The sequence below is a fragment of the Strix aluco genome, chromosome 6 (genome assembly GCF_031877795.1).
Source record: "Strix aluco isolate bStrAlu1 chromosome 6, bStrAlu1.hap1, whole genome shotgun sequence".
NCBI lineage: Eukaryota > Metazoa > Chordata > Aves > Strigiformes > Strigidae > Strix > Strix aluco.
In genome coordinates, this window is record NC_133936.1 from 23,174,015 (window position 1) to 23,189,433 (window position 15,419).

Consider the following 15,419-nt stretch of genomic DNA (forward strand, 5'->3'; position numbering starts at 1 on the left):
ATGCTTGCTAGTTCGTTTAGTATTTTTAGTGATTGTTTTGTTCTGCTCTTTTTCTTATGAATGATATAAATTCCAATCTCTGTAGATTTTTTTTTCCTGATTATTTGTATGAGAGGTATTTTAAGTGTTTTATTATGGAGAAGACACCATTAATTTTTCTAGTTTTAACTGAATATATCTGTCCCTGGCTCCTCATCCTCCTACCCTACAATAAAAGCAGGTAAAACTTCCAATTCTGTAAAATTCTGGCTAGCTCAAATCATGGGAGTTGTGATTAAAGAAGGTGTTTTGGGAGTGATTTTCTACCGTGTATTTTAATACATTCTAAGCTGGATCCCTATTTAAATTAGACATATTCTCATTTCGAGGCCTGTTTTCCTTGTCTGGGCTGTGCCAAGTGGTCACTATAACAGTGAGAGTGTAAGGTGCTGTATAATTTCCAGCTGTTGTTAATGTTGCAGACATGGGAGCCACCCCTCTGAGGTGCTAAGTGTTCTTTCTGTCCACTGGTTCAGTAAAATTTGAGGGCATTAAGCTCTGCACTGCAGAGCCAGGTACCAGTCTGTGTTTCAGGCTCCGCAGATTTTTTCTCTGATTCCTAACTATGTTTTTTAGCTTTCAGGGGATACATTGTTCGTAAAAACTACACAAGATTGAAAAACAGCACTGGCTGTGTAGCAGATCCTCAACTTACGAGCAGTTGCTTTACTTCTGATTTTGGCTGTGAAGAGCACTGGTGAGTTGAATCCTTTGCTGTCTATTACCTAACAGAAGTCATTTTCCACACAATGAGATCTGGAAGGAGTAGGCATGTCATCGTGATTCAGTCAGCTCTTAGGGGATGTACCATTTTCTGTGAATGAGCACCTGTAGGTTAGCCAGTCCCCCCACCAGCTTAGTCATCTCAATGTTCTCCCAGTTAGCAGAGTTAGATTTACTTGTGGTGCTGTTTGTCCTGGGCTGCTGTCTTGTTTCTGTGCACTTCTCAGAAGTACTCAGAATACTGTAGGTTGCGGACAGGATTGCAAGTGCACAGGATTACAAGTGCTCAGCTTTCAGAATGCAGTGCATGTTATTAAATTCTCAAGAGCAGAAAGTTACCCTTCTGTGTCTGTAAAGCTTCATGCAGATCAGCAATGAGATAGGGAAAAGAGCTGTAAAAAGCAGATGGACAAGTCACTGACAGAAGGCCTAGGAATACTGTAGACCATAATAGTGGTGCCCTCTTCTTTGTAAAGGAAGGGTATTTTAACCTTTCTTACCAATGGAATCACTCCGGATAAATGTCCCCCTGACACTTCCTTGGGTATGAGAGGCAAGAGGGATCTGTTACATCTTTAGCTGTTGTCCAAGTCTGTCTCTCCAACAATGTTCTAGGCGAGGTGGCTGCATTTGCTGGATTAATCCCTTTGATTAGCAAGTTTCAGTGACTAACAGTTATGAGATCTTTCCTGCTATGGCATGGGCATGAGGATATCTCAGTGCTTCTTCCAGTTCTTATTTGTTATTTTATATGCTTCCTACATAGTATGTAAATGCAGGTTCTGTTACACCTCTTGAGAGCTTTCTGAGGAAATCAATAACTTGCTTGACTGTAACTAGATGATATCTAGTTAAGGAGGTTTGGGTTTTTTTAAATAACGGTTAACTTTTCCAAAATGGTATTTCTTTCTGTGTGTATGCTTATAACATTGAGTTATGTTAACTTCCATGCTAACTTTGGTTGATTTAGATTGAGTAGTGCCTGCTACATGCTCTGGTCCATTATCATAGGCTTTTGTTCAGGTGTAACCACCTGCATTCGTGTAGGTTAATAGTGCTTCAGAATCTCTCCGTTGCAGTATTCTGTTCTCAGCAAGAAAAAGATTCAGGCCATTGGACAAGGACTAAAATAAATAAATAAATGGTTTTGGTAATGATTTTCAGGTAAAAGAATGAGCCCACTGCAATGTACCATCATAGCTGTGTCTTTGGGTTGCCTCACTGCTCATTGGGGCAATAAGTCTCCTAATTTATGATTCCCTCCATATGCATGCAGCTCCTTCTGTCTCTTAAGTACTTAAGGGGTATGTGATCTTGTGATCGCTAGAACTACTGATGATCACATGGTCATCATTGTTCTCCAGTCTGTACCGATGGTTAAAAGCAAGAGCTAATAAGCTATTATTCGTTTTTCTTTGGCATCCCAAATTACAATTATTTACAATGTAAATGGACTTTTTTTTTAATTTTTAGTGATCTAGAGCTTTCACCTGGACTTGCTTGAAGACACAGAGCCTCTTTAAACTTTTTCCTTCACTGATTTTATGTGTAGTTAACCAAGAATGGTTTGCTTCCCTTTTTGCATTAAACTGTTTCTAGAATTCCTTATCGCTCTCCAAACAAATGTATTTTTCTGGGTTAGGTGCAGCTTGCTTAATTGTACATAGTCTCATAAAGTTTTTATGGTTCAGTAACTGTTGAGGTGAATTTGGGCTCTATGAAGCACAAATATACAGACCTTTAAAGATACTCAGCCACCGAACTTACATTGAAATCAATGTCTAAATGCCTTTAGATAGCTGGCCCAAAGGTGCCCATGTAAAATACATCAGCCATTCAGGTCTTTCACCCACTCCTGATTGCTATGCACAATCAGACAAATAAATAAATTCTTGCCTTCTTTTGCCTGGAGTTGCTAAACTGCCATTACTGCTGACAGTTTGTGAGTTTAACCCCAACAAATATTGCAGATTATTTGCCTAATCCTATATATTTCTCAGCAGTGGGCTCAGGTTCCAGTGAATTCAGTGAGACTTGAAAATGTTCAACATTTCACAGGTGATGTTCAGAATCTTAGGTCTAAATCCGATAACTTCCATAAATCAAGCCTCATTTCTACATGTAGCTGTTACTGGGCTGTTGTGTTTTAAGCATATGGCTGTTCAGTCATACAGGAAACTTGTAGGAAACAGGAAAGCTGCTGAATAATAGTGCAGATGTTTAACACAGTAGCTGGTAATCTGTCCCTAGAGAAGGCAGCCTCACTGTGGCTTCACATAGTGTGGAACTGAAGTATAGAATAATCAAATATTATTTTCTCTTCATTTCCTTTCATTTCTTTTAATTTCTTTTATTTCTGGTTTGGTTTTGGTGGGTTTTTTTTTTAACTGGTAGTTATGAAAAATTAGCTTAAAGGTATTCAGGATCAGAAAGCAAAATCATGTACAGTTCTGTTGTATGCACAGGATATAAGCATACATTTAAATGTATGACAACCTACTGCTTTTTCAAAGATCTGTTCAAAAAGGAGTTGCAGTATTATAATATATATATAAAGCACTCAGTTTTACAAGTAAAAAATTTCAAAGTGTTCAGAAGAAATGGGCACTTCAAAAAAAATTTAATTCCTTCAAGGAAATTGAATCTCTACACCTAGTTCACGCTCTTCAGTCAGTGAATGCAGGACATAAGCAAACTCAAGCTAATAAATGATGCAGGATGCTAATTAAATGCACACATTAGTTCATTTAACATTGCATGTTAAACGTTTCCTGCATTTATATGCTTGACTTGAAAACCAGTAGTAACTGTGTTCAAATGCAAAAATCTTTCCTGTAAGAAGCTGATGTCGCAAGTAACTAAAGACACATTGAGAGTTGGCAAATATCTCGGATAGGAATAGAAATAGGTATAAGAAAATAACGTAAACGTTAGCAGTGAAGTCTCATTGAAAAAATGTTTTTCATTCCGTTCCACAGACTTGTAGAGTTGCCTGTGACTCCTTCTACTGAAAAAGGGTCATAGATTAATTGTACACCTGGGAGACTGACACTAAATCTGAATTCCTTCCCAAAACCCAGTCTGTGTATGCAACACTTGCCAAGCCTTTTCTTGACATCATCAGCCACTGAGAGGAACCTGCAGGCCTGCATGGAAGGAACTGAATCACAGGCAAACCCTTTCCCAAAGTAGCTCATTCATAACTTAAAAAGGGCGGATTTAAAGAGCCAAACATGATCAGGACTAAGTTCAAATGAGGAAAGTGAAAACCTTTCAGAGCCCTTTTTGCAACCCTGATGAGTAGCAAATTTACCCTCTGCAGAGAACCGAAAAGGCAGCAGAGAATGGAGGAGTGTGACACAGTCTCCCCTCTCATGAGGCCAGCACATACACCAGCCTTGCCTCATGTCTGCCTCCATTTTACAACTGGTCATCGCATGAAATCAAAGATGATGCATTTTGCAGTGGCATAGCTACAATTTCAAGTTAGCATTAGGGATCTCTTAGGAATAATCTGTGGAGAAGGAAGAAGTAATTTTCTAAAACGTCCTGTGATTTTTAACTAGTTAGACTGACAGGTCTCTAGTGAGTGTATTTTTCATAAATGTTCTTGTTCTTAGCAGGATGATCTACAGTTCAGTGACTAAGGACCTTAATCTACACTATGTTGTTCATGTTCTTCTTCAGACAGAGCTGTCATCCTCAAATATCTTTAAATCCCTTTAGAATCTCATCAAAGCATCTGTAACCTGCATGTTCCACCATCTTCTTATCCACTTCCCTCCCAAATGAAAATTGTGTTAAATAATACTGGTCTGATCCTTACCCTGGAAAATACTTCCTATATTGTTCTTTTTCTCCTCTAGCTCCCCGAACTGTAGCTCGCTGACTGATAAATATCACAATATAAGTTAGCAGCTATATGTACATGATCAGTGGCCTTATACTATGTAGTACAGCAGAAAGCATTGTTTCCACATAGTGACTTTGTTGCACATCAGTTATGTCTGTAACCATAACTGCTGTCAGTGAGTATCCCTTGCTCCTTTGTTTTCTTATGGAGCTTTGTGTGGTAAGGACGCGTGTTAGAAGATACCTGACATCAACAGCAGTTTATACTCTTGAGTCAAATTCATTGTGATTTTTCTCCTTACATCTTTCTCTTTTTAGTGAGTTGGTAGCATGTTCACATTTTGGTCAGCATAGGTTCTCAGAAGCCATTCATTTTAGTAAAACTCTTGCCATTCACATGAGACTTAGGTAATCAAGATTGGATAATAAACCCTGAACAAAACTCCACAGGCACACCAACATAGGTGTTTGGAACATTACAGACAAATAATAATTATCAGCCTTTCTCTGTTCTGTAGGAAGGATGTATCTGAAAGTCAAGTTCCAGAAATGGGTCTGTTTCTACTCGTTAATGGCTTGACTGATGAAGCAGAATCTGTTTACTAAATTTATATCAGTAGGAAGTGAATAATGGTTAAAAGGATTTAAGAGGGCAGGATTAGAATTAGAAACAGAGGTGCATGGACTGTAATGAACCACAAAATGAATGTCAGTCAGTAATGGCACCATCCTCCAAAGTTTACATTGAGTAGTAGCAATGCAAAAGCATTTACATGGTAAAAGTCCAAATTCCACGACTTAACACTCATAATGGCCAGAATAACTCCTAAACTAGGTATTTTTCTCCAGCATAAATTAGTCTGCGCTACTAGTTTTACACTGCTATGGTTTGATTGCTTTCAGTGCTAAGGATAGTATGGCTATACACTATACAGATATGTAGACAGACCCTAAGAATCAATGTTTTGCTTTTTGTTAATGTTTCTTGCAAATTGAGTGATTTATAGACAGTCCCTATGTGAAGACTGAGGCATATTATAGCTCAGTAGCTGAACATTCAGCAGCAAATCATTGTATTACCTGACTGAAACCAGGCACATGAACCTGGATCTCTTGCATCCTTCCCAGGCTCACCGGATCTCATCTCTCTGACCCAAACACTGCTTTCCTGCAAATGTGGAAAATAAAAATTCTTGGAAGCCATAGGACAAGCAGTTTCCTCAAAGATACATGAAAATATCCTGCACCTAAAAATCAGCCTCAGATGCCACATTTGAAAGTGTTAGCTATCATCACTGATTGGTTCTCATAAACTAACTACTGCTGAGCTGTCCTCCTGTTGCTATTGCATTTTTCATATTGCATACTAGCCAAATTTTCAGAATAACTCAGAGACTGATTTCAAGGTGCTCAGCATCTACAGTTGATGCCATATTTTCAGAAGTGTTCCCTGCCAGTTTGACATTGTGGTGGGTTGACCTTGGCTGGCTGCCAGGTGCCCACGAAGCTGCTCTGTCACTCCCCCTTCTCAATGGGACAGGGGGAGAAAAATACAATGCAAAGCTCATGAGTAAGAGCTAGTAATCATGAAGTACATACTTATATCAGCAACAGTACATTCTGTGAAAGGATATGGTATCTTGTGCCAAATACAACCCAATTTAGGATTGTTCTAGTCAGAAAGACAGCATTGCTGGGATCCTGACAGAGAGTTGGTGTCTAAGGGCTTTCAGAATTCCAGAGGCTGATTTTTGCTAGCTTAAGCTGTACGGAAAGCATGTTGCTGAACTTTACTTTCATGCTTTAAACATTTAGACAATGTTCTAGCCCTGGCAAAACCATACTAAATTCTAGATTTTTTTTTTATAGAAGATAGAGATTAGTTCAAGCTGCAGACTTAGATCCAGATCCAAACCACCCCTAAATCCAAATATTTAAATTTAGATGATGATTCAGTCCATTTTGGCATTGTAGGCCACTTGCAACATACTGATTCAACAGCAGATTTTGATTTTGACACCCACCACAGTGATATTTGAGGATTATACATGATTTTTAGCTCATATTGGGCTTATTTTCTGCAGTATAGAGGGGTGGGGGAATGAATCATCTCAACAAATGCTTAACTAATTTTGAGGAAAAGTGGCAAGGTATCTACCTAATCCCACTAAATAAATGGTTATCTAAGTACTATATAATATTAAATAATATTTATACAAGATAAATAGTAATGAAGAACTACAGATAATATGGTACATGCACAATTGCAATGTCAGATATAGTCCTAGACATATTTTATACTTTCCTGTACGAGAAGTGTACCAGTACAAAATGAGAACGCATTTTTGAAATGGATCCCTCCATTTCCTTTGAGGAAAACACCAGTTTAAATTCAAATTACAGTTTAGGCAGAATGTTTTCCTTCTCTTTCTTAGTGTCGAAGAATAAAGGGGAATTTAAATTCCCCAAGCCTGACAAGCAAATCCAAATTTCATTCACGAAATTGCAACATTACAGAAAAGTTGAGTGTTTACCATGTTCATGAATGCTTCATTTTGTTCCCACGGCCTGAGGTAGCTTATTGACAACCATGATGCCATCATTGTTGTGATTAGTTTGAAACAATTCAAGTCAATGCTCTTGAGCTGGCATAACACATTCAGACAAACTTAATTAACCTAAGAGCCTAAACCCTATTGCAAATAAAGCTTGAAATACTTCAGTAGCCTCTGTGGATGTCACAGAATAAATGTATTATCTAATACATGTGTATGGTGACATACAGCTATCAAATTCAATACATAGTAGTCTAAAATGTTTCAAGTCCTTCACTAGTGTTATTTCAGTCTGAAGTATTTTTAAAGGGTACATTTTAAAGGTGCATTTTGAAAGGTAAAATGCACATGTGGCCAGACATCTTTTGAAGTCCAACATGTTGTTCTGTTGTTACATGAGTAATTTATAACTAGTGTAGCTGACTGAAACATAAGTATTGACAAAAAATTAAATCTGAGATAACATACATCGTATTTTTTAATCAGTAAAGCAATTTTTATTATTTGTATTCCCCCCTCCCACTGTGACTGAAAGGGCTGAAATGTATCCAGTTGTAATAACTGTAACACTGAAAGAGCTACTTAGTACCTTGTAAAGCTTTTCCCCATCTATGAAAAAAGCTATGATATATATGTCTAGACCAAAATTTATGACTGAAACTTAGATTTCAGATGCTTTCATCTATAAGTAGAAATGCAACTAGCATTAATTGTATTTTCAGAAAGGTTGTGAGGGGATTAGAGAGTAATGATGCAATGGCTGGGATGTGTTTGACAATCAGAAAATCTTGCTTTTAATCCCAGTTTTAGGACCATGATCATATCAAGTAATATCTATGAACCTCAGAGGTTTTTTATACATCCAGTGAAATTGGTAGCATCTTTTTCTGGTTTTGCATAGCTAAAGATTCTGGAGCAAGTTGTGTCTGGGCGGACTTTACTATTGAAGAGTTCCATTGATTTCAAAGGCCTGCCAACAAGGATAAGGGCCTGCAGAAGGTTTTTATGATACTTTAATTAGCATTAATGAGATCAGGAGTTGGCCCTTAATATTTTTATGGTGACATAATGTGATGGTAAAATAATAACAGATACAGACAAAGAATCTAAGAGTTCTTACTCCTTGCTCTGTGCTTAACCCAAATGGCTTTAGGAGAACACAAAGCCATGTGTTTCACTTCTTCCTCATCTGTCAAATTTTGATTGTCTAAGTTTGAGTTCTGTGAAAACGGCTTTTCACAGCCCTGGAAAAAAAAGTTTAATGTAAAATCTTGTCAAATTAATTTTAATACATGACTTCAATTTCATAGAATTCTCATAAACTCATTTTACACATATGCACATATCCACAAATTTTTAATGACAAATTCATTGCTTGTAGCCGCTTACTGTGTTTAATAACATGCACTCCCTTATAAGAAGGAAAAGGGACTGGTCTGTGTTTTCTCTGAATTGATTGTATGTGCATATTTAGAAATTGGGGGATGGGGAAAAGGGAAAATCAAAAATGTGTATGCCAGTAAATCTTCTATAGGAATGAAGAAATTACAACCTTTAAAATACAAATTTTATTTTTCTTTGCCTTTAGGCAGCAAACCAGTAACCTGTCTTTTCCTGAGGTGCCTGATTTTCTTCGCAAACAAACAAAAAAGGTACTACTAAGTTTGTATTCTAAAATAACAACACATTATAACTTCAGATTCCTGAGTCCACAGTTCTGCAATGTTCATGGCTGCTTGGCATAGCCATCTGAACATGAAGCCGTTAGTGATGTTTTGAAGTCTTTGAGACAAAAGCCTGCTTGCTAAGAACTTTAGTTCTGTAGAAAGACAGGGAGGTACAGTGAACAAGAGAATCAAAAGGCTGGAAATTTGCTGCTGAGAATAAATGCTAGCTGCTCCCTGAGGTGATTTGTCTGTGCACTTCACTTTCTACAGATGTTAGAGACTCTTTTTTAGTAAGGACCTGAGGTTCTTTGGTAGCACTTTGATATCCTGCTCGAATTCAATATGTGAAATGGAGGAGTCGCTCTGTGACTTGGAGCACAGCATAGTCTTTGAAGTCTGATCCAATTTTTGCTGCTTACCATTTGATGTTGAAAGGATGAAATGGAGAAAATGTACAGTTTTTGCCAGTAACTCTGCTGAGCATATGTAAGATTAAAAAAACAAAATCCCTTGGATGATGTACTTAGAAATGTTAAGCAGATTAATACCTTCCTATAGCTTTTTTCTAAAGATACAAATTAACTATGAGAGGAAATCAGCATACAGTGCGTGCTATGATTTAACTGCATGAGTAAAGGGGATAAATAAGTTAAATGGAAAAAGTAAACAAATGTTTGTGACATGGGTGCTAAGTCAGTGTTGCTGAAAGCCACAAGAATCTGTGTAACTTAAATCTAGCATTAGATGTTTCACAGAGTCGTAGAAAATAAAAGTTGCTCTCTGTGAGATCACAACTATAAGTTATCATGGCAGAGCGGAATCAATACATTTCTTATGTACCTAAACCAGCATTCTTTATTCCAGAAGGATTTGGATGAGATTTCTGCTTCTCCATTTATTCAAAAACATTCGTTGGAAATGAATGATTCACAATCAATTAGCCAACCCCAGACAGTTGCAGACCATCAGTTGTCAAGTCCCTTGAGATCCCATCAAAAAGGAGGTAAGAAATATAGTGAAGTAACAGAGATCTTTCGTTTGCTATTTATAAGCTACATGTTGTCAGCATGTAACTTGCTTTATATGTTGATGAGGTCTTTTAACAAGCTCTTAGAACAAGAAACATATAGGAACTAACTTTCTTCTACACATTTTCAACCTGGAAATGTAAAAAAGTCCTTAAGTACCTGAATTACAGAGGCAGAAGTATAAAGATTTTTAAAATACAGTTTCTGCTAAAAATGTGGTTAATAATCTCAAAATACCCTTTTAATGAAACCAAATTGATGTTCAGGAGCTTGAGCTTTCCTTTGCCTTCCAGCCTGAAAAGTGGAAGACAGTAATGAAATGTCTCATGTTTGGCAGAATGAAAGACAACTTGTTTGTTCACACGCACAAAGATTCAGTCAGCAACACAGGAAAGTATGTAATTATTCTACAATCTATGCAATGTGGTTTTTTATTTTATTTGCTGATAACGTTATTTTTGCCATGGTCAGTAAAAGCTTAAAAACTTGAAGTAAAACATTATGACATTATTTGAGTTTTAGCTGACATACCTTTGAATATTCTAGGAAATCATTACCTATCAGAATACTTTTCTCTGTTATTGTAGTCACTGTGTCCTTGCAAATCCATGAATACAGAGTTCAATACTGGATCATAGATTACCTTCTACAGTTTAAGATTAAGTAGGTTGGTGATGTGATATCTGTAACTAGAGCCAAAATATAAATGATAATACACTAATTTCCAGGTTATTACTGAAAATTAGTTGTTTATAGTTTTGTGCCCTCATTAACATTTCTGCTTATATATTTAATGGGACACCTTTCATCTTGTAATATTTACAAATATTTATCTGAATACTTGAGCTCTAATCCTGCAATTTGTGTGCTTAAACTTTACAAAGTTCAGTTAAACAATTTACAATGTAAAAGTAAGAAGATAGGTGTTTATAGGGAGATCCTTCTGTTACAGGAAATAATGCAAATTCAATGCTTTTAGTCTTCTACACAGGCATAATGTGCTTTCCATGCTAAAACCAGAATAGTATGTAAACACAGCAGGTTGAGAAATCCATTATTCTCTCTTCATGCATTTCTGTCCATATGGGTTTTGAATCCATAGTGTGGGACTGCAGGGGATGTATGCATTACTATCTTAAATTATTATATGTTAAACAATAAACCTGTCAAACAGAAATATCTTCATTGCAGCAAATCCTCTTGAGGAAAGCAGGCAGGGCCCGAATCTGTCATCCTTATTCTCACTGGATATTGTCTGTTACCCTGCAACTAGTTTCCTTGAAATCAAAGACATTGTGTCTGAGGTAAAACAATTAGAGAGGGTAAAACTGGCAGAATTACACCCATATCAAGCCAATAGTTTAGAGAGACTTAAAAAAATATGAAGTGATAGAAGAATAGAATTTGAAGAAGAGATAAATGCAACATTGTCCTGAACTATTTAAGAAACATATATGTGTAAATGAGTAAGCATGCAAATACAGAGAAGTAAGGACTTTTCGTAGTTAAGCATGAAGATATTCAGATAGATGATCATATAAATCACACTTCAGTGAGTAACTGTTAAGGAAGTAAACCTGCTGAAGAATAATAACTTCCTTGGGTGCTTTTAAAAGCACGGCTTTCATTCAGAAATTCAGATGCTTTCACATGCTGCTCAATCTGTATTCAGTCTTATTGTGTGAAGTATACTTTTAAGAAGAGAATACTGTTAGACCTATTGTGAAAACCAAGTGAAATAGCAAATATCTTTTTGGAATAAGAACACTTGTATAAAATACATGGGTTTTATAACGTAGGGATATACTTCATAAGCTGTTATTCACAAAAGGAAAGCTGTCCACTAGGTGGTCCAAACAATGTGAAGACTGTTATTTTTCATAGTGAAACATTATGCTGCAATTTTATAGATTGATTTTGAATTCTCTTTAAGTTACGGTACAGGCAAAACTAGTCTGTCAGCCTGGTCTGTCAGCCTTTTATCCTTTGGAACACAGAGGCCAACGGGAAAGTGAATGTAACAGGTTTCTGCACTGGTCTGTGATCCATTTATGAAGCAATATTGATGTTTGCTGAAGGAGGGAGTCTGCATCCAGGCTTAAGCATAAAGGGAAGGACAGGATGCTTATTTGTCTTGAGGCCTCAGTAGATGAGGCTCTAGTGCAGTCAAGGGGGAACAGAACACAAAAGGAAAAAAATGGTTGATATGAATTTACATATTTTTGTATTATTCAAGCAGACTATTCACTCACATACTTATCCAGCTGTTTAATAGCACAGGTTGCTCATTCTCAGTAGTAGATTGGCAAAAGAAAAACAGACCAGGAAATTTCCACAAAGATCCTGCAAAGACTGTATTCTGTCATTAATGCAAAAACAAAAGCCTCTTTTTCACTTCAGAACACTTTACATTGTAGAAAGTCTGAGCAGTATGGTCAAACTGCATGCAGTGCAGGTTAAGTGCATGCATGTGCTATGGTTGCATAGTCACAGGGGCTGGCCCTACACTGCCTAGGCATTCCTCTGGGCTCTGCCAGAGTGGTGGGGCAGGACGAGTAGCAAAGCCAAGGATTCCCTCCTGTGTCTTTGCTGTGACACGCTGCCTGGGCGGAGAGGAGAGTCCAGTCAATAGTAACAATTAAGTTTGAATTTAATTATTCTAGTCACAATAAAGTAATACTGAAAGAATCAATATAATATAAATATAATCTCCAGAGGCCAAGCAGTGGTATTCCCTTAGAGGAGAGAGATAGTGAGAATGTCTGAAACTATTAATGAGAAGCGACTGCTTCATAGGAAATGGACCAATGTAACTTTGCCTCAAAAATAAGTATGACAGATTTTCCGAGATGCAAAGGAAATATGTTTGTAAAAGGAAAGCTAATAGTGTCTCTGCATTGACCAGAGGATGACATAATTCTTAATGCTAGCACAGACATTTTGAACAAGTGAGAAAATATGCAGAGTCTCTGGGCATGGACATTCTCTTGTGGGAGAACAGTATATGTCTTCTAATGATGTTCAATTTATGCCTTGCACCTCACACTGTTGTCTGCAAAGCTGAAACTTTGTGAGAGGCAGAGAAATTTGCCAGGGTACTGAGAGATCTGGAATTATGCTATCTACAGTGTCTGTATCCGCGATCTGCAGTGTCTCTAGCCACAGTCTGAGGCTGAGGTAGTGAAAATTGCACTATAGTTGTAGAAGTAAATAGGCCGTTTCCAATATAGCCTTTGATTTTAGATTCCTTAATATTTTATATTCTCGAAACTAGTAGAAATTAGGGCCTGGTGTGTTTCAAGCTGGACTCTCACTAGCCAGTGACCTATTTTGAGTGTTTTCTTTGCAATATGTATCTTTAGTTTTATGTTGCTCATTTTTCTCTTCCTTTCTGGCAAACCAATTATAGAAATGTTATTTGGTGAATGTAGATGTGTTGGGGTTGGTTTGGAGAAACATGTAAAAGTAATCATTGTTTTTCACACTGATGGAAGGCAGGTAGATAATGAAATGTGTTAAGTTATTGCTTGATGGGGAGGAAGGCTGCTGCCCACCTCAGATGGTACAGTGGACAAGTTTTAGTAAGGGGCATTCAGAGCATGGGAGACATGCCCAAAAAGTTACTCTGTGGTTGTCATCACACAGACAATATTTACAGGTTCATCATCCTAACACAGGAAATTTAAAATAATGATGCCTTCATTAATTGTTAGGGCCTAACTCCAGTTTTAAAGAAGTGATCCAACTTTAATTCTATCAGGGCTATAATTGTATTAAAACACCCAAGCCGCAGAGAATATACTTAGGTGGTCAGTCCTTGCTTCAGAGTAGAGTTTTCTTTAAGTCAGACTTTGTTATTGAAAATACTCTAAACCGGCCCAATCTCAACCCTAGACTACAGTCTTGATTCAGTGTCTTGCACTTGTAAGTGAAAGGTGCTTAAATATGGGGAACCATCTTACCCTACATGGTAGTTTAACATCGTAGGATAATTTTAACACTGATCTTCATTTAGTTCCTGTTTGTACATTGTTTTAAAAAGGATAACAGCTACCACAAAGCAATAATCATTTGTAATTTGGAAACAGGGGCACTTTTTATCCTTTGATTCACAGAAAGTCAATATCCCAGCATGACTGTAATAGGTATTATGGTAAAGAACAGGCAGTATCTCACACTCACAGATGTGGTATCAAGATCTGGATGCCTTGTAACCAAAGATGCCACTTCACTTTCTGCAAGTGAGAGAGAGATCAATCCAAGGCATTCAGCTGTTTCTCTCTGTGTAACTCAGCTTCCTGTTTGATTCCATTATACCAAACCTTCCTTTCTAAATGAAAAACAACACCACTGCTGCATAATGTAGCGTGAAATGCTGCATGGACTTTCAACTAGTTCTCATTGACAGATGGGATGATACTGACACATGGATGCCATTCATTTCAGAATCCTATCATTCAGGATTTTAAGTGAAAGAATTTGTAATCTATTTAGAATTATTTTTGGTTGTTTAATCGGGAGTTTCGCTTCATCATTTTTAAGCCCCCCACTGAGACTAATTTTATGTCGAAGGAATGTAAATCATGAAAAACTTGACTGTAGTCAGTAGAATCGTATCAGTGAGCAGAATTGGGTCTCTTGATTATAAAAAATTGACATAAATTCCCTACACATCTGGGGTTTAAGGTTTTCTGGGGCAGAGGATTTGGGGTGGGTTTTCTGAGTGGATCAGGTTTGAGTTGATCATTCTTTTGCAAATAAAATAACACAATCATGGGACAGTCTGAATGTTGCAGGAAACACTGAAAAGGCCAAGATACTGTTACATAGTATGATCTGATTGTACTGAGCATGCTGTAGCTATGTGCGAGCCTATGAGATCTCCACAGTATTCTCCTGCTATGTGCCACTCTATAGCAGAGGAATTACTATTAGCTATGTTGCAGTTGAAGCCTCAGGCAGAGGAGTTGCTGATGTGGTATGTTGTATAATGAATATCCATTGAAAGCATCCTGCTACAGTAGTGTTCTGTGGCTTTTGAGCCAAAATCTGACTGGGCATGAGCAGGAGAAAAAGTAGCTTCTTTTTCTTTTTTCCTTAAAAGAATATCACCTGTTTACTGACCTCTTCACACCTCAGATAAATGCTGGGCTTTGGGCTTAGTAAACAGAAATCATGTTTCCAAGTAATTCATTTTAGTTTACAAATGTATAAGTAGAAATCATAGGAAAGAGAAGATATTTTTTAGGATGTCTCAAGGAAATAAACTGGAAATAAAGCCACTTCTCAAAGCAATCATTATTGTTTCTACCATTATAAGAAAGGATAATCACCTTTCCAGGGCTGTGAGACTGCATATTTACGCAGATGGGTTTTGGTAGGCAGATGGATCTTTGTGGTGCAAGTAAGCCTGTTACTGTGCCTTGGATTGCACATGGTGGGACCCTGGAGGAGGCCCCAGGAGGGACCATCACGTCCCATCCCATGGAAAGCATGAGTTTCTGCTTTCTGGATTTGTGCTGGGCCGGGAGCCTGTTAGCTTCACTAGCCATTCA

At 37.4% G+C, this 15,419-nt stretch overlaps 1 protein-coding gene across 1 annotated transcript in view; it reads left to right on the forward strand.

The window, feature by feature from the left end:
- Positions 1-15,419, forward strand: part of MYO3B (myosin IIIB) — a 214,396-nt gene that overhangs the window by 162,186 nt on the left and 36,791 nt on the right. Inside the window, 3 exon segments of the mRNA XM_074829074.1 lie at positions 616-736; positions 8,758-8,821; positions 9,701-9,839. Coding sequence (XP_074685175.1) covers positions 616-736; positions 8,758-8,821; positions 9,701-9,839 — 324 coding nt within the window.